Source organism: Bombyx mori, chromosome 21, assembly GCF_030269925.1.
Source record: "Bombyx mori chromosome 21, ASM3026992v2".
NCBI classification, from domain to species: domain Eukaryota; kingdom Metazoa; phylum Arthropoda; class Insecta; order Lepidoptera; family Bombycidae; genus Bombyx; species Bombyx mori.
The window spans coordinates 6,038,277-6,058,879 of NC_085127.1; the positions used below are offsets into that span (position 1 = coordinate 6,038,277).

At 39.1% G+C, this 20,603-nt stretch overlaps 1 protein-coding gene across 33 annotated transcripts in view; it reads left to right on the plus strand.

Moving 5' to 3' along the window:
• LOC692448 (furin-like convetase) overlaps nt 1-20,603 on the plus strand; it is a 200,992-nt gene that overhangs the window by 160,766 nt on the left and 19,623 nt on the right. For all 33 annotated transcript variants that reach the window (XM_021350185.3, XM_062674567.1, XM_021350188.3 and 30 more), the window contains 6 exons: nt 4,231-4,385; nt 8,613-8,741; nt 10,557-10,722; nt 12,801-12,973; nt 15,655-15,864; nt 18,362-18,500. In XM_021350185.3, the coding sequence (XP_021205860.1) occupies nt 4,231-4,385; nt 8,613-8,741; nt 10,557-10,722; nt 12,801-12,973; nt 15,655-15,864; nt 18,362-18,500 (972 nt within the window). The remainder of the gene's footprint in view (nt 1-4,230; nt 4,386-8,612; nt 8,742-10,556; nt 10,723-12,800; nt 12,974-15,654; nt 15,865-18,361; nt 18,501-20,603) is intronic.

A 20,603-nucleotide genomic window follows, 5' to 3' on the forward strand; every position in this document is an offset into this window, starting at 1 on the left:
CAGGGTCACCCCGCGAATTACCGCGGATGCCCCCGAGCCCCGAAAATAAATCGCCGCGTCGCCCGCCAAAACCGCCTCCGAGCTTCCGGCCCAGACATCAAAGCCTCGGCACCCTCTGCGTCGCAGGCTAAGCCAGCGTTCGTTCCGGCGGCGGTGCCCAGTGTCTCGGCCTGGGCAAAACCGCTGCCGTACACGAACACGGCTACAACTCCCTCCTCCGCGATTCGTCCCGCCCCCGTGACTCGTCCCTCTCCCGCGACTTGCCCTCCGACCGCGTCCGACAATCTCGCTTTAGCGATCGACTTCTTTCAGTCGATCAACTTTGAGCGCGTTAACGCTTTGGGCGACGCCATTCGCGCTGCCTCCACTGCACAACACTTTATCGCCGTTGTGCAGGAATACGCCGACGTATACGCGTCATTAAATACGTACGTCCTCCCCTCACTCCGCCGGTAATCAATGGCGTATATAAGTAGAATAAAGCCCCTATCCGTAACGATAGGATTTTTTAACGCTTACGGTCTCGCAAATCAACGTGATCAGGTTTCTGACTTTTTGCGTGACCACCAAATTGATATCTTTTTAGTGCAGGAGACCCTACTTAAGCCCGCGCGCCGTGACCCTAAAATCGCGAACTATAACATGGTCAGGAACGACAGGCTCTCTGCCCGTGGTGGTGGTACCGTCATTTACTATAGAAGAGCCCTGCATTGCGTCCCGCTCGATCCTCCCGCGCTCGCTAATATCGAAGCATCAGTGTGCCGAATCTCACTGACGGGACACGCGCCGATCGTTATCGCGTCCGTTTATCTTCCACCGGATAAGATCGTTCTAAGCAGTGATATCGAGGCGCTGCTCGGTATGGGGAGCTCTGTCATTCTGGCGGGCGACCTAAATTGTAAACACATCAGGTGGAACTCACACACCACAACCCCGAATGGCAGGCGGCTTGACGCGTTAGTCGATGATCTCGCCTTCGATATCGTCGCTCCGCTAACCCCGACTCACTACCCGCTAAATATCGCGCATCGCCCGGATATACTCGACATAGCGTTATTAAAAAACGTAACTCTGCGCTTACACTCGATCGAAGTAGTTTCAGAGTTAGATTCAGACCACCGTCCCGTCGTTATGAAGCTCGGTCGCGCTCCCGATTCCGTTCCCGTCACGAGGACTGTGGTGGATTGGCACACGCTGGGCATAAGCCTGGCTGAATCTGATCCACCATCGCTCCCGTTTAACCCGGACTCTATCCCGTCTCCTCAGGATACCGCTGAAGCCATAGACATCTTAACGTCACACATCACCTCGACATTAGATAGGTCATCGAAACAAGTTGTAGCGGAGGACTTCCTTCACCGCTTCAAATTGTCCGACGATATTAGGGAACTCCTTAGAGCTAAGAACGCCTCGATACGCGCCTACGACAGGTATCCTACCGCGGAAAATCGTATTCGAATGCGTGCCCTACAACGCGACGTAAAGTCTCGCATCGCCGAAGTCCGAGATGCCAGATGGTCTGATTTCTTAGAAGGACTCGCGCCCTCCCAAAGGTCTTACTACCGCTTAGCTCGTACTCTCAAATCGGATACGGTAGTAACTATGCCCCCCCTCGTAGGCCCCTCAGGCCGACTCGCGGCGTTCGATGATGACGAAAAAGCAGAGCTGCTGGCCGATACATTGCAAACCCAGTGCATGCCCAGCACTCAATCCGTGGACCCTGTTCATGTAGAATAAGTAGACAGTGAGGTAGAACGCAGAGCCTCCTTGCCACCCTCTGATGCGTTACCACCCGTCACCCCGATGGAAGTTAAAGACTTGATCAAAGACCTACGTCCTCGCAAGGCTCCCGGTTCCGACGGTATATCCAACCGCGTTATTAAACTTCTACCCGTCCAACTCATCGTGATGTTGGCATCTATTTTCAATGCCGCTATGGCGAACTGTATCTTTCCCGCGGTGTGGAAAGAAGCGGACGTTATCGGCATACATAAACCCGGTAAACCAAAAAATCATCCGACGAGCTACCGCCCGATTAGCCTCCTCATGTCTCTAGGCAAACTGTATGAGCGTCTGCTCTACAAACGCCTCAGAGACTTCGTCTCATCCAAGGGCATTCTTATCGATGAACAATTCGGATTCCGTACAAATCACTCATGCGTTCAACAGGTGCACCGCCTCACGGAGCACATTCTTGTGGGGCTTAATCGACCAAAACCGTTATACACGGGAGCTCTCTTCTTCGACGTCGCAAAAGCGTTCGACAAAGTCTGGCACAATGGTTTGATTTTCAAACTATTCAACATGGGCGTGCCGGATAGTCTCGTGCTCATCATACGGGACTTCTTGTCGAACCGCTCTTTTCGATATCGAGTCGAGGGAACCCGCTCCTCCCCACGACCTCTCACAGCTGGAGTCCCGCAAGGCTCTGTCCTCTCACCCCTCCTATTTAGCTTATTCGTCAACGATATTCCCCGGTCGCCGCCGACCCATTTAGCTTTATTCGCCGACGACACGACTGTTTACTATTCTAGTAGAAATAAGTCCCTAATCGCGAAGAAGCTTCAGAGCGCAGCCCTAGCCCTAGGACAGTGGTTCCGAAAATGGCGCATAGACATCAACCCAGCGAAAAGTACTGCGGTGCTATTTCAGAGGGGAAGCTCCACACGGATTTCCTCCCGGATTAGGAGGAGGAATCTCACACCCCCGATTACTCTCTTTAGACAACCCATACCCTGGGCCAGGAAGGTCAAGTACCTGGGCGTTACCCTGGATGCATCGATGACATTCCGCCCGCATATAAAATCAGTCCGTGACCGTGCCGCGTTTATTCTCGGTAGACTCTACCCCATGATCTGTAAGCGGAGTAAAATGTCCCTTCGGAACAAGGTGACACTTTACAAAACTTGCATAAGGCCCGTCATGACTTACGCGAGTGTGGTGTTCGCTCACGCGGCCCGCACACACATAGACACCCTCCAATCCCTACAATCCCGCTTTTGCAGGTTAGCTGTCGGGGCTCCGTGGTTCGTGAGGAACGTTGACCTACACGACGACCTGGGCCTCGAATCAATTCGGAAATACATGAAGTCAGCGTCGGAACGATACTTCGATAAGGCTATGCGTCATGATAATCGCCTTATCGTTGCCGCCGCTGACTACTCCCCGAATCCTGATCATGCAGGAGCCAGTCACCGTCGACGCCCTAGACACGTCCTTACGGATCCATCAGATCCAATAACCTTTGCATTAGATGCCTTCAGCTCTAATACTAGGGGCAGGCTTAGGGACCCCGGTAACCGTACTCGTCGAACTCGACAAAGAGGTCGACGTGCAACCTAACCCATGCATCAGCCCGCTGAGTTTCTCGCCGGATCTTCTCAGCGGGTCGCGATTCCGATCCGGTAGTAGATTCATTCGCGAAACAATTGCTCTTGAGTTGTTAGGTCTCCTTCGGAGGCGCTCGGGCAGTTGTTAGCAAATCCCACCCCTCTTGGCTGAGCCTTTGCTCGCCCACCTGTCCTGGTGAAACTGGAAAGGCCTTCGGGCCACCAGTAAACTTTCAATCATAAAAAAAAAAAAAAAAAAAAAAAGAGTGATCTGCCTATCTATACCGTTAATATGTAATATTAAAAAAAATGTGTTCAAAAAAAATCTTCGCCATACATGGACTGACCAGCCTGCTAGTTATAAGGTATAAATAGAACCCACAAGCATGACAACTAATTACCCAATCATTCAAACTTTATACATGGAGTCAACCTCCATTTTTTATGTTACTATTGTACTATTATTCTTAATACTGGTACATACCATTGTCTCGTGTCAAAGATATTTAGATATTGATTGATAGAAATATTAGTTACTAGCTGACCCGGCAGACTTCGTAGTGCCTCAATCGATAAATAAAAGACCTCTACTTTTGTATAAAATATACTTAAAACAAACAAAAGGAATCCGTCCGAAGGGGAGGGGGGGGGGCGGCATGAAAGGAAAAACAAAATTGTTATTTTTATTTAATTCCGAACATTTTCATATTTATCTACCTTTTAAACCTACCCTGGACTTCCACAAATAATTCAGGACCTTAATTAGCCAAATCGGTCCAGCCTTTCCCAAGTTTTAGCGAGACCAACGAACAGCAATTCATTTTTATATATATAGATTTATTATTTGAAAAAACGTGTTCGGATGTCAACAGAATTTTGATTTATGTTTTTATTTATTTAGCTGAAACAAGAACATCGGAGCCCTCTTCTTCGGCTGCATCGAAGCGAGATGCGGACAGAAAGCGAGAGCTGAACACGCGAATAAGGGGAAGAACACGTTCGGCGGATTTAAAATTTATTCTCAATGACCCTAAATGGCCTCATATGTGGTATTTAGTAAGTGTTCAATATACAATCCAATCTTCTTTAAATTATAATTTGCAAAATTATTATTTGCGTAATTACTGGTGGTAGGACCTCTTGTGAGTCCGCGCGGATAGGTACCACCGCCCTTCCTATTCCTGCCGTGAAGCAGTAATGCGTTTCGGTTTGAAGGGTGGGGCAGCTGTTGTAACTATACTGAGACCTTAGAACTTATATCTCTATGTGGGTGGCGCATCTACGTTGTAGATGTCTATGGGCTCCAGTAACCACTTAACAACAGGTGGGCTGTGAGCACGTCCACCCATCTAAGCATTAAAAAAAATATTATACTCTTATTTGTCGTCACACCTGGAATAAAATACAATTACCCTAAGGTAATAAACTACAAAGTAATAAGCCTTGGTAAAAATTAGCATAGCTCAATATTTTATTTCTATGCGAAAAAGGAGGAACCAACTAACCCATATATTACATATTTAGTATATTTTTCTTCATTAATATTAATTTTAATGAAATTCGATTTGCATGATTGGCGCAAATATTTTAAGGAGTTCATTATACTGTACCTAATCTATATATTAATACGTAAAGCAAAAACTTTGTACCCCTTTTTATGAAAATTGCGCTGACGGAGGAGCATGAAATTTCCCACACTTATCGAAAATATAGAGAAGAGAAAAAGTGCGGAATGCTGATATTTTTTTAAAAATATGCATAAAAATTCAATAAATCCATAAAAAAACATTACACACACTGTCATGTATTTGACACCCACACACACACGCATACATACCTACTATTTATTTATTGTCAAACTTTTCATTTTGCTTATAGTCTGTGGTCAAATTGAGAATAGATTAAATATTGTTTGTCTTTATTAATATTTGCCTAAAATGATGATGAGTGTATAAACTTATAATTTCAATTCATTATAGTCGAATTTCAACTACCGGGGGACCACTATTACGTCTAAATATATAATGTTATAATAAATTAAGTAAATCAATTAATGATATCTAAAAATAAGAAAAAAAGAAAAGAATAAACATGTGTAGGCATAACAATGACCATCCGTAAAAAGTTCACAAAGACAAACAAACTTGATCATGAAAATTGAAAATTTCACCGAAAACGATTTTATCAAAACACTAAATAAATTACGGTAAAACAATTATCGAGAAGCTGTAAAGGTTAAAAGTGTAAGCACTCATTTCGGAGTTTTGTTTTCCTACGACGGCTTCAACGAACGAAAAGAGAAGTTTAATTTTGTTTTGCACAACTTTACGGCGCCCTTAAAATATTGACAAGACACAAACCAAAAATACGTGTTTTATTTAGAGTCACTCCCGAAGATACAGATAAATGCTATTAATATTCGCGGAAACTTCCAAGGATTCGTAATGTGCCTTTAAGTCTTTCTTGCTGAGCATTCGCATATGCTTTTGGATCGTTAAAAAGTTGAGTATCTTTTTACCAATCATTCGAACCGTTTGCTTTGATAGACTTCGTGGATAATAATGATAATGCGGGTTATATTTGAGCAGCTTTTGAAAATGAAGGGTGCTAAAAATGCAATATATTTTTGTTTCCTGTCTTTTGACGCGTTTTGGCGAGCGCAGCTATTGATCCCAAAGTTTTGTACGCGTTCATTGCGACTTTACTAAACATAAGATTCCTAGAAAGATTGCTATAATCATTATAGGCATGACCGGATATGCATAATAAGAACTCATATTGTAATTGGTTTTATTGTATTAATGCGGGCATTATTAGTTTTTTCCTTATCAGTGGTTTAAAATTATTGTTTAGAGTTCGAATCACATGAAAATAAAAATTGCACAAATCCGTACAGAAGCGATTTTTTAAAGATTAGATCACAACTAATGTCATATTAATGTTGCGCGTAGCAAATAAATACTGTTGTAATGTCTATATAAAAAATATGAAATATGTATTGGTTTTTATTGTTGCACCATAATAATCAAAGCTTTATGCTCATTTTTACTTCTTAATTTGTCTACACTAAAATTGTCAATGTTTTCATCTTATCTTGTGAACCGTAGACTGAGCCGTAGACATATGTATATACCGTGGGAAGTAAATATACCTAAAGACCATATAATAAATAAAAACATATAAAAATAATTTTTTTATGCGAGCTCACAGTCCACCTGGCCTTCAGTGGTTACTAGAGCCCATAGACATCTACAATGTAAATGCGCCACCCACCTTGGGATATAAGTTCCAAGGTCTCAGTATAGTTACAACGGCTGCCTCACCCTTCAAACCGAAGCGCATTACTGCTTCACGGCAGAAATAGGCAGGTGGTACCTACCCGTGCGGACTCACAAGAGGTCCTAGCACCAGTAATAGAAGAGATCCTATCACCAGTAATTCTTCAGTATTCTTATAAACTACCCAAAAAAGGATCTATAGTTAGTTATATACCGTCGAAGTGGGAGTGAGATGTATATCAGCGAAGTATATATAACCTACCAAATTCTATACTTGAACGAATATCTAAAGGATAAATAGGCATTAGTAGATTTTTACCAAATTTGACTAAGCAGAGAGATGAATGCAGAGAATGGAGGTGAACGTATTGCGCATTGATACGGGTCCCATAAACATCAGGGTCATAAGTCGACTAAAATTCTTCAATTCCTATCTTAGCAACATGATGAACCCGTCACCTATACGATGAATCCATGGAACGCTACGATATTCGTTTTTCCAACGATTCGAAAACCTTACCCTAGTTTTGTTGGTCACAGATAACGTAGTCGTCATCCCAAAAGTATTTTTAAAGAACGATTTCTTCACCAAAAAAGAAAAATAACGTAAAAACTCTTTTTCTATTTCTCCACCTTATCCCACTAGGTGGGGTCGGCACAGCTAAGTTTTCTCAACCATTCTCTTCTATCAGCCGTCATCTAAACACTCACTCCAGTCTTTTTTTTTATTGCTTAGATGAGTGGACGAGCTCACAGCCCACCTGGTGTTAAGTGGTTACTGAATCCCATAGACCCCACCCTTTAAACCGAAACGCATTACTGCTTCACGGCAGAAATAGGCGGGGCGGTGTTACCTACCTGTGCGGACTCACAAGAGGTCCTACCACCAGTAATTACGCAAATTATAATTTTGCGGGTTTGATTTTTATTGCACGATGTTATTCCTTCACCGTGGAAGTCAATCGTGAACATTTGTAAAGTACGTATTTCATTAGAAAAATTGGTACCCGCCTGTGAGATTAGAACACCGGTGCATCGCTCGATACGAATGCACCGGACGTCTTATCCTTTAGGCCACGACGAATTTCATATCGTCATTCACACATTCCATCCATGTCTTCTTCAGTCAACCTCTTCCCCCTCTACCTGGCACTACCGTAGGACTAAAAAGAAAGTAAAAACATTAACATAAAGTAAGCCCCAATTTCCTATCCAATCGATTTATAATGAAAAAAAAAACTAATTTTGTTCATGTACAAAACGATCTATCTATCAATACTTTCCGGTGGCCGCACCGATGTTGCGGATGATATTTCATTTCGTTTCGCTGCCGTTGCAAGAGCACATTTTTCGCAACCCCTTTTTAGTAAAAGTATCATTTAATAAATTAAATTTCCGTCCCGGTGAAGCCAGATTATGATACGCGCCGGCAAAGATTGGAGAATTTATTATTTCTTTTATTAGAATACCTGTATGGGTTTATTGAAATGGAAAATAGCCTCCTTATTTGTTAGAGAAAACTTTTTTAATTTACGATTATATTTAGAATACTAATTCTAGGCCAAATAAACACCTAGTCTCTTATGTTTTGGGTCTTATAACGAATATCTGCCCGTTGAGTATTCTAGTTATAAATGTCCAAATAATGTAGTTTTTATGAAGAAGAGAAGTTTGTTAGTTTGTCCCAACAGATTCGAGAAAGAACAGAAAATTTGTTATCCGCAAATTGTTAAATTTAAATCAGATTGAAGCTTTTTGTAATGGCCTTAAAACTGTATTAAATTGTGCCATTTGTATAAATCAAATAGTTGCGACATTTTCCTATTTGTTTTACTAATTTAAATAAACCATAAACTGTTTTATTTTCTTCAGTGAATATAAATAAACAATCTTGTAATTGATAGACTGAGAGAAGTGCAGGAGAATGATGAATGATGATGAACTTAGCTGTAATAATAGTGATAGTAGAAATAGTTTAGAATATAAGTGCTTATTTCTTGTTCAGAATCGTGGTGGCGGCCTAGATATGAATGTGATACCGGCGTGGCGGGAAGGCATTACTGGCAGAGGAGTCGTCGTAACGATCCTCGATGATGGCCTCGAAACTGACCACCCTGATCTCGTCGCGAATTACGTGAGTATCTAATATTATATAATAGGTCAGGAAGATAAAGCTGAGTTAAATATCAAGATTTCTGTTAAAGTAATTTTGAACCAAATCAAATTTGGAAATCTGATAGAGATTACTCTAAATAACAGACACCAAACGGTTATTTCATTAGATTAATCTTATCGTGCATCTGTCTTGTAAACCAACAAGTCGCTTTCAAAGTAAACATTCCCGCTGTAAATCGCTATCGTCGTTTTCGTGCATATCGATCTTATTCGAAAAACTCCTAAGCGAAAACGACGCGTTCGAAAACTCGAATGAAATCAGTACGGTAACGGTAATCCGTCGGGAATCTTCAGCTCGTGATAAAAGGGCGCCGAGTGACATCTGCGAGTCGAACAAAAGGACTCGAGTTTTAAATTACACGATTCATCTCGGCCGTGCGGTACCGCGCGGCTACGTGCGAGCGCGGCTTTAATTTCACTGTTAGCGTTCAGAAAAAAACCGGGTAATTGGGTCGAGTTATATTACACATACTCGTTACGTCAAGTGATGTTACATCCACCGGGATTAGTCTCGCGTGCTTATCCCCGATATTACATAAACGAAGTGTAAACGCACATAAATGTATGTGTGTTATCTGTTCCGAAAATCATAAGCCGAGGAGATCAAGAGCCTAGTTTTGTGAATGCGAGGAAGCATCGATCAGTGTGCTTGGAATGTTTACATCGCGCATCTGAGGATTTTAATTAATTATTATACACGAAATATTAAAATTAAGAATTTAGACGGCTAATTTTTTGTTATTGTTTAGAAAATCACTTTTCCTAAGAACGAATTTAAGGGAGCATGTTTAGAGAAAAATAAGGCTAATCTAGACCGGATTTTCAGTAAATATTTTCTTTCTTGTAACATTTTCAGTGAAGTTTATCTTGAGAAGGAAATTTTATTATACTTTATAGATTTGCGTTATTACTGGCCGAGCTCATTTTGAAAGCATACGGGTAGGTATCGCCATTTTGTTTATTTCTGCCGCGAAGTGGTCCTCTATACCGGTTCCAGGAGTGGAACAGCCGTTACTTCTTACACTAAGCTTAGAAATCGACTTCTAATCTCGAAGCGAGTAGTGGCATTTTATTTCTAATATCTATAGGCTCCGATAACCAATTACATCGCAAAAATGGCGCGATACACGATAACCCTATTATCGTACCTGCCGGAAACTATATAACCGATTCTGTGGACCAAATGGTAAAAAGTCGCCGTCGCTCAAAACACATCATTTCGGATCCTCCCGATCCACTATTGGTGCTTTTAGGCATTCCAATAACCGACCGGTCACCGTTCTCGTCGAACCCGTCGCTTGCGACGAAGGGCTCGACGAGTAAATTAACTCTCAGACACAGCCCACTGAGTTTCTCGCCGGATCTTCTCAGTGGGTCGCGTTTCCGATCCGGTGGTAGATTCTGCGAAGCACGACTCTTGCTAGGGTTCGTGTTAGCATCGTCGTCAGGTTTGAGCCCCGTGAGCTCACCTACTAGTTAAGGTTCCGCTGGAATAGCCTCTCTAGGCCACCAGCTAAGGTAGGAAAAAAAAAAGACAAAATTGACAAAATGCGACAAAAGCTTCGTCGCGAAAATTAACTCACAGACACAGCCCACTGACTTTGTCACCGGATCTTCTCAGTGGGTCGCGATTCCGATCCGGTGGTGCGCTGCCCTTACCTGGCCTAGTGTTAGCAAATTCGTCAGGTTGAGCCCAGGTTACCCATAGGTAGGTTAAAAATATTACCACTTAACATTAGGTATGTTCCCACATAGTAATTGTTATCTTTAACAGGACCCAGCTGCATCATACGATGTGAACGGGCTCGATCCGGATCCTCAGCCAAGATATGACGTCATAGACTCAAATAGGCACGGGACGAGGTGCGCCGGCGAAGTTGCCGCCACTGCCAACAACTCGCTTTGTGCAGTCGGTGTTGCGTTCGGTGCTCGAGTTGGAGGTAAGATGAGAATTGATAAGGTGCCAACATTAGAATATACGGTTGACCTCAGAATCGATACGTCTCAATCTCGTGATATAGAGTCTCGGGCTATAGAGTTCTTTTTTGTTACTCCTTTAATTAAACATCCTAGTTAATTACACTGCCTGATACGGTTCCCTTGTTCTATGTAGTCGTGAATTCAGGAGTTTGCTTTGAACTTTGATGGAAAAACTATATATTTTTTACACCTTCATTAGGTTCGAAAGAATCAAGGAGAAAATTAAGATACGAATATGCATCACAGCGATCATTCACAGAATCACTTAATTTAAATTTTAAAGATACTTATTTGAATCAGTTTCTTATGTTGTTATATTGGATTACTCTGACGGATCAACAAAATGAGTTTTTTGAACGTAAATACATTAATAACGAGTAAAATTAAATATAAAAAGGTTTCTGAAAAGTCTCGCTTTGCTAGAATCATACTAACAGAACTAATATCATACGAAAGAACTTTCTCGATATATTATCAGGGTCGTTCTCGGAATTTGTGGAGTAGCTCAGTGTACCCAGGTTATATATGGTTGGTTCGTGAAATGTAAACCGTTGAAATTACAATTCCGAACGTAACGCTGTAAAGGAATTACTTCATATAAACTTTGTGTTACAAAAAATTCTCAGCGCTTGTTACGCTGTTTTATATATATATGTAAATACATTTTTTATTGACGGTATAACGTTTTACGTCTTTTTGTTCTAAACAAGAACTAGTTCTTGGATGTGAAAGTGCCTAATAACTTTTAATATACGTATAAAGAAATACACACTTTTATTGTACAATTAAAAGAGAAATACCGCGTTACAGTTTTATTTAGACAAAGATAAAAGTTGGTAGTCTTTTTAGTATTATTGTTAAATTTCCAGATTTATTTGCCATTTACTTGGTTTTTGTTACCCTTCTGTATTTGTCTTTGTTATTGTTGCAAACAACTGAAACTTCAAATTAATTTGAAACTTTTTGAACCCACCACGTGTTAAGGCTGCGGATTGGACGTGCGGTGGTTATATCTACCAAACACAAACATCTCTCTTCCACTTTTATTTTATTAGGGACATGTATATTTTAATCGTTATACAATACAATTTTGATGGTTTCGTGTTCATTACACGATCATTCATCGTGGAAAATCTTTTAATTACGTTTTTCATTAGTATTTATTTATTTATGTACACACAGAAAAGAAGACATAGTACAGAGTAATAGGAAAATTATGTACAAAGGCGCTGCTTATTTCTTTAAGAAATCTCTTCCAGCAGACCTGCGAGAGGATTATGAGAATAATAATTAAAAGTGATGAGTGTGTGTAGTACAAATAACACATAACTAAAATAACAAATACAACATGCGAATTATAGTAATGCACATACACATAGCAAATATTGTTAAACTTGAATACAAAATATTATACGTAAGACAGTATATACGAAGCGTATAGAACAATGTTCATTCGGTTGATGAGAGATTAATACTAGAAAAACTAATTACGTGATTTGAACACCGACACGCTCGCGTCGTCACGAGTACATGGGGCGAGCGTCTTATCGTTTAGACAACAAGGAATTCACCTCTATATGAGTGGTCATTGCCCATTGACATCAGAAATGCACGCTTCATTCTTAAACAAACTCAACGGATTATTAATCTATATATATAAAAATGAATTGCTGTTCGTTAGTCTCGCTAAAACTCGAGAAATGCTGGACCGATTTGGCTAATTTTGGTCTTGAATTATTCGTGGAGGTCCAGAGAAGGTTTAAAAGGTGAAAAAATTTGAAAATGCTCGGAATGATATAATAACAAACAATTTTGTTTTTCCTTTGATGTGTCCCCCGTTCGGATGGATTCATTTTGTTTTTTTTTTTGTTTTTTTTTATCCAAAAGTTTGGGTATTTTATTTATCGATTTAGGCACTACGAAGTCTGCCGGGTCAGCTAGTCTCAAATAATTATGATAAAATATGTATGTAAATAAAGATATAACCAATTCAATATCTTTTTTTCAAATACTAAATGTATTGTTTGTATCAAAACAGGCGTCCGCATGTTAGATGGTGATGTAACAGATGTCGTCGAAGCAAGATCTTTGAGTCTCAATCCTCAACACGTTGACATATACAGTGCCTCGTGGGGACCGGATGATGATGGAAAGACTGTGGATGGGCCCGGACTATTGGCGACGAGAGCATTCATTGAAGGCGTTACTAAGGTAAGAGTTTGTTTATTAACGTATCTTCTTTTTCGCCATCTTATCGCACTAGGTAGAGTCGGCACAATTTTTCTCTTCCATTCTCTTCTATCAGCCATCATCTCAACACTCTCCTCTCTCTCTCTCTCTCTTTCATATCGTCATTCACACACTCCATCCATTTTTTCTTCGTTCGACCTCTTCCCCTTCTGTTTCTTTATGTATATAGTGTTGGAGTGTATTTAGTTATTTTAATTTTAACGTCAGCAAAAATTCGATGTTTTAACATTGGGATATGGCGTTATCTGTTCGATTGACATTCGGCAAAACACTTTTGAAACACTGTCTGCTGGTGTGGTAGCTAGCATTCACGTTGTGGTATCTAACGATAAGAACTTTGCACCCAAGGTCAATCGATGTCGTCTACACTCATCGATAGATAAGAATAAAGCGGATTGATCTTTAATTAATCAATTTTATAATTTGTATGGGTTTATAGAAATGAATGGGTTTCGCTGTGCCTCCAAAAATCCTAATATAGAATAACGTGAATGGCCCGTAAAATTTTCGCTCCGCTAACAGCGGGGGCATAATGAAAAGTCACAATACCGGCTTTGCGCACTTCAAAATTTTAATTTGTTACCTTTTTAAGATCACTTGATTGTGGCACTTACGAAGACGCGATAAGGTCCTTTTTATGTTTAATGCTAAGTGACATTTTCGTAACCGAGTTAGCGGAGGGCGCGCAGCCAGCGAGGCGACACTTGGCCAAAGCAATTTCAGTAATGACGCAATTATTTTCTCTATTCCCTACACTATATGGTCAAGTGCTCGCGAACCATGAAATTTACATAATGCTGTTTACTATACTCTATTCGCCATGTAAGGGCACTTGTTTACATAAAACAACATTTAAACCTTCCTCTCGGCTCTAACTTTTATAGTCTTTGCTCTTTTAATAGCTCCTGAAGAGGATACGTAACGAAGCTTAATAAACATAATTTAAAGGATATTTTTCTTTGCGGTTTGATATTTTTATTTCTGGTATCGGTAATCGAAAAATTAATATCGAAAAAAATTATACTTGATTTTAGACTAACAAAATTAATCATTGATCAACTGTTAGAGGTTCTTGTATGTATTATTAACCTTTTCAATTCTGACGGATTATTCTTTTATTTCAAATTTCTTAAAGTAGCCCGAGATAAACAATTTTTTTTTTATTGCTTAGATGGATGGACGAGCTCACAGCCCACCTGATGTTAAGTGGTTACTGGAGCCCATTGACATCTACAACGTAAATGCGCCACCCACCTTGAGATATAAGTTCTGAGGTCTCAGTATAGTTACAACGGCTATCCCACCCTTCGAACCGAAACGCATTACTGCTTCACGGCGGAAATAGGCGGAGTGGTGGTACCTACCCGTGCGGACTCCCAAGAGGTATTACCATCAGTGATTACGCAAATTATAATTTTGCGGGTTTGATTTTTATTACACGATGTTATTCCTTCACCGTGGAAGTCAATCGTGAACATTTGTTGAGTACGTATTTCATTAAAAAAATTGGTGCCCGCCCGCGGGATTCGAACACCGGTGCATCGCTACATACGAATGCACCCGACGTTTTATCCTTTAGGCCACGACGAAACTAGTAATTATACGGCGAATATGAATCATTTTAGGCATTTGTTTTGATTACAATTGTACCCAGTCAATTCGGCAAAGTGTCGTCTTTTCATATTCACTGCGGCCTAGCATCTATAGAACGCGATATTGTCTGTCTGACTATTAAGACTGTTCAACATCTAGACTTTAATTTGTAGGTTGATTGTATACCGAAATTTTATTCTAAAAATGGTAAGACGAAATAATAGTTTTTTCTTATTAATTTTATGAATACCTGCCTCAATCAATACCTTTAACTTCAATACAGTCGACAAAGTGACCTTTATACTTGCAAATAAATAAGTCAGTATCAAATAGAAGTTATTTATAAAATAACTTAATCGGCACTCGTAAATTAGAAAATTTTCACGAATTTATATTTACATTGACTGGAGGCACTTTCAAATAACTTTGGTTTCATTGTACTCTGTATTGATTTAGACTTATCAAATATTTTAAGAATAAAATGTGTTTCGATAAATTTACATTTAGGACTTTAGTAGGTACCTAGTTAAGACAATTTAATATGTCACGGTGGCAATTCAACAACAAGGTGTATATAAGCTACATGGTGATACAACCAACTTGTTTATAGGCTAATTATTAACGAGGATAACATCTCATGAATGTACGCTGCGTATAAAATTAAATTGATTTGTAAGCACTCAAAGCTCTGATTCCATATGCCTTTGTTCGTCCATTCGTGGATCGAAATCTAAAAGCCATTACGTATTGCATCGAATAAACAGAAATGTACGAGCTAATCAACTTCCCGAAGATTGTTTCGAGCGGTTTAACTACATTATTGACAATTGTAACTCACTACACACTGATATAAATATATGCGAAATATAGGTTTACTCTATAGGAACAATAAAAAAACACCAGATCTGAACACGAAACTACAGTGAGCCTTATTGATGATAACAAAACTTTTGATACAGTTAATGAAGTGAACATGGAATTAAATCGCCAAAGATTATTCAAAATATTTTCTCGTAATTTAAATTAAAGTTATACTCTTTTCTCCGTAGGGTCGCAACGGAAAAGGTTCGATCTTTGTATGGGCGTCAGGAAACGGCGGTAAAGAGCACGATAACTGCAACTGCGACGGCTACACTAACTCGATTTGGACGTTATCGATATCGTCGGCAACGGAACGCGGCGACGTCCCTTGGTACTCGGAGAAATGCAGCTCGACTTTAGCGGCCACGTACAGCAGTGGCGCAATAAACGAGAACCAGGTACATTTAAAACAAATATATTTACTAAACTAAACTAAAAGTTACTAAATAAAGATAAAAAATACAGTTGAATTTTAAATATATTTTTTTGAAGTGGGTGAAAAAAGATATTTAAAATTGGACTGTATTTTTATGTGTGTTATGTCAGAAACTCTTTCGAGGTGAACCAATCTTAATGATTTTTCTAATTTTTTTTATTGGGAAGCTGGGGCTTCTCGTATGTTCCCATTTCAATGTTATCAAGGTCTGATTATGTAGTTCTTGAGCTATCCTTGATAATTCATATTTAATTGAATTCGACTAAATTCACGATTTTATACTTATTTTATGTCGTGAAGCTGGTTTTCTTGTTTGTTAAAATTTTGTATTATTATATCATGAAATTCTATACTATTTTGAGACCCAAATTGCATTTTTTTATTGATGGGCCATAAATATCCGGGACTGTTGTGAAATAATAATTCTTCTTCTTCTTTGTCAGTATCACTCTTGACAGAGTGGTCATGATCATACTAATTTATTTGTATTATCTATGATGGTCGTCACTTCAGGTGTTGGTAGCAAGTTTCACAACACGCTGCCACTCTTTTCGGGTGGTTGCCCTTCTCATGCATTCATATAATGACTAGGTGCTATTTACTGCCGCTTTTATCTGGTCATTCCACCTCATAGGTGACTTTCCTAGTGGCCTGGTAGCCTGAATCTTGCCCTGGACTACAAGTCGCTCAATAGCCACTCACCCCTCGGCACCATACGTGACCAAAAAAGGGAAGATACGAGACTGTACTGTAAGATGATAACCGCTGCTTGATGCCGATTTATTGAAGTATAGACTCGTTGGTACCGAATTCGGTTCACGATACTCCGAGTATTCACCCCCCTACCATATCTCTAGGGCGTCTATCTTCTTCTTCTCTACTTCCTGCAGGGTCCACGATTCTGCGGCGTACAATATTATGGGGAATAAAAGTGCCCGAACTAGCCGGATTTTTGTGGTTTTATATTTGTTGCAATTCCTCCATATTTTTTCTCAACTTGTCCATTGCAGACCTTAAAATTGCCATGAATACATAGATGATAATAGGAATAATAAGAAAAATTAATGTACCTGTTATATTTTTTCATCATGTGTGTATATTACAAAATTCGAACTTGTTCAAACGCTGTTCTATATCAAAAGGATTCTCCTTTAAACGTCTCGAACGTTTATGCCTGTTTACAGTAAAAGTAGTTACGCCGCCCCATCTCGGTGTGTTACCCCGAAAATACAGGTCTTGCCCTTTTAGCTCGGGATTCGGGTAAATAAAATTATGTCATTTGAATATAAATTAAAGGTTGGTTTTGTTGTGAGCCCAAAAGGTAATGAAGTTGGCAATTCGACTCCGGTTCTATACCAAGCGAGGGTACGTTCTCAATCAAAGTTTGCTAAAAGTTTTGGGTCGAAACAAAGTGCTCGTGATAGGTATACATAAAGCAATGATACAAAAACTATTGCGAGTTTCGTAGAATGTATAAATAGATCCGCGTTGTAAAGTATTCAATGGAATATAGAACCGTTTCTGCTCGACTGTAGAATTTACTGGAGATATATTTCCAGGAATTATTTTACGTGTCTCTATAGAGGTTTCTTTGTTGTATCTTCCCTTATATAGCTTTGTTTATGTGCACGCTACATTACATTTTTATTGGACTTCGTGTATGAAACGATGTTTTTTATTTGTAACAAGTTTATGGCGTTGCGTTTTTCCACGTTTGAGTAATATTCTTGCGTTTCATATTTAATATTTAGCTTCTTATTTTTCTTACCTATTCCAGTAACCTCGAGGGGTTATATTAGATTCTCCGAGCGAGTAGGTGATCTCACAGGGGTCTACCCTGGTGACGTTGCTAACACTATCCCTAACAAGAGCAGTGCTTCGCAGAATCTATCACTGAATCGGAAACGGGACCCACTGAGAATATCCGGCGAGAAATTCAGTAGGCTGTGTCTGTGGGTTAATTTACTCGTCGAACCCTTCGTCGCAAGCGATAAGTTCGACAAGAACTTGATTCCTACTTCAAGCAAATATCCATTTGATGAACAAGTTTGTTTGCTTTTTGTCTGAGTGGTTAGAAGCTAGGAATGTATATATTATAATTAAACGTATTTTTAATAGTCTACGGTGCTCCCGTTGGAATTCTGCTTTTTGCCAAAAGGCCTTGTGTGATCTGCCACCAATTATTTATTTATTTTAATATTTTTTTATTGCTTAGATGGGTGGATGAGCTCATAGCCCACCTGGTGTTAAGTGATTACTGGCCCATAGACATCTACAACGTAAAGGCGCTACCCACCTTGAGATATAAGTTCTAAGGTCTCAGTATAGTTACAACGGCTGCCCCGCCCTTCAAACCGAAACGCATTGCTGCTTCACGACAGAAATAGGCGGGGTGGTGGTACCTACCGGTGCGGACTCACAAGAGGTTCTACCACCAGTAAAATAATATTCTTTGGCAGGTGGTAACAACGGACTTGCATCACTCTTGCACAGCCGGTCACACGGGCACATCCGCATCGGCCCCTCTTGCAGCCGGTATATGCGCTTTGGCACTACAGGCTAATAGAGATCTAACATGGCGAGACATGCAGCATATTGGTAAGAATAAAAATTAAGTTAGTTACAATTGTCAGATTTTTGTATAACTAAAATGGACCAAATTTTTGTAGTGCGAATCTGAGGCTGGCACATTTCTGTAGGTCTTTGAATGCTAATATTATATTATGTGAGTAGGACAGACTAGTTAGAGTTAAGTTTTGAGATCAGTCTGCCATGACAGTTTTTTCTCATTTGTTTTGTAATAATATATCCAAAATAACCTTCTTGATATCCTTGTGCAGTTACTATACATCCCTTGCGGTTTCATCTCCATTAAATTTGTAATAAATAAATAAAAAATATTACACTACCCCAAGAAAATACCTGATTGTGTCATCCTCTAGTCCATAAACAGCTAATCGATTCGTAGATGCCTTGATACGTAGAATCATCAGCAAACATATTGTCGTTTTTATTATGCCAGATATACTCAGAGTTGCTATGAAATTCAATGGTACATTTCTATATACAATTGCATCACGATATATTTCTGCTAACGTCATGTATGCCCATTAAAAGTTTTATAGTAAAAAAAAAATAGTTTAAAAAAACTAAAAAGGAAAAATAAGACCCAAGCTTTTTTTACAATAAAATATATTTTTCTTTTACTATTTTTAATTTAAATTTATTAAAATTTATTTTCTATTTTTTAGTTGGATTTTCTATAAAAACGTATTTTGTTAGTTTTTTTAAACTATTATTTATTTTTAATTTTTTAGTTAAACTTCAATTTTTTTTAAAATATTGAATTGTCATGGTACACAATAAGTATACAAAATTTCGAGTTAATCCGACGTTTTGAAGGGGGTCAAATTCATGTTCAAAGATTCCGTTACATACTAACATACATACGTCTGAAGCTAATAAAAGCGTATTAAATAAGTTATACACATTCGATAGATATTAAAAATAAAAGTAAATTCAAAGATCGTTTAACATCCATAAAAAATCAAAGACTCATTCCAGAGCACGGACCAGAGTTTCAGACATATTTTGGATTTAAGTTAAACTAGTTTTAAAATTAAACACACCTTAATAACAAAGGCTTATTAGTGAGTGGGCTTGAATTTATGCTTCAGACAGTATGAACTGATTTTTGGTAGTCCTCGCTATCCCAGACTAGATTCTTCTAGATCTGTTCTTCACCCCGTGTCCACGCAATGCTTAGTTTAGGTCTCATCAAATGCACCCCATTTTTTCTCCTCGAGATCACATCATCTTTAATGACATTTTTGTAGACTTAATAACACTTAATAACCAATGTGGACAAAGATCAAACCCGAGCTTTCTTACGGATTATTCAGTGGTGTAATTGCAATTGATGGAAAAGTCATTACGACATAAAAGCTCCCACGCTAATCGAATAAAATAGTTTTTGATTTGATTTTGTTAGCTGAGTCGTGTGGTTCCCCACAAAAAAAAGTCTATCGTATTTATTATGCAGTCTATAAACTATCTTTGTGCAAATTACTGTCCAAATTCGCTTAACCATTTTTTGGGAAACAATCACACAAACTTTCATACTTATAATATTAAATATAGCATCGATTGTTTTTACAATATTTTATCATTAAATCTGACACACACATGTCTTAATATTGAAGATAGATTTACGAAGAAACCAGATTATTTCCTTTTCCCTACGTTATATACAATACATACATATATCTCTTCGGAACACTTTTCTGATTGCTTTATCGAATAGGCCGAAAGAGTTATAGAGTACGGGCCGTCATTTTTTCTCCAGACTGATGTTATTTTGTCAATCGACCTTTAGATTACGAGAAAAGGATAGTAGTAGCGTTAGGAACTTGAGAAATGAAGCTGACGATCGTTTCTTCTTATCTTGACTTTTAGGAAATATCTAAGAAACATGAAGAAGTATATTTTTATACGTGTACGTCTTTTAACGTATTGTTTCGGGTTGTAAAAAGTATTGACCTTATCCTTAAATACCAATTTGACGTAAATCTTTGATTTGTTTTTTGGGATTTTTGAGCTTTTTTTTTGTATTGCTTTGATATGTGGACGGACTTATGGAGCAACTAGTGTTAAGTGGTTACTTGCGCCCAGAGATATCAACAACGCAAATATCGCCACTCA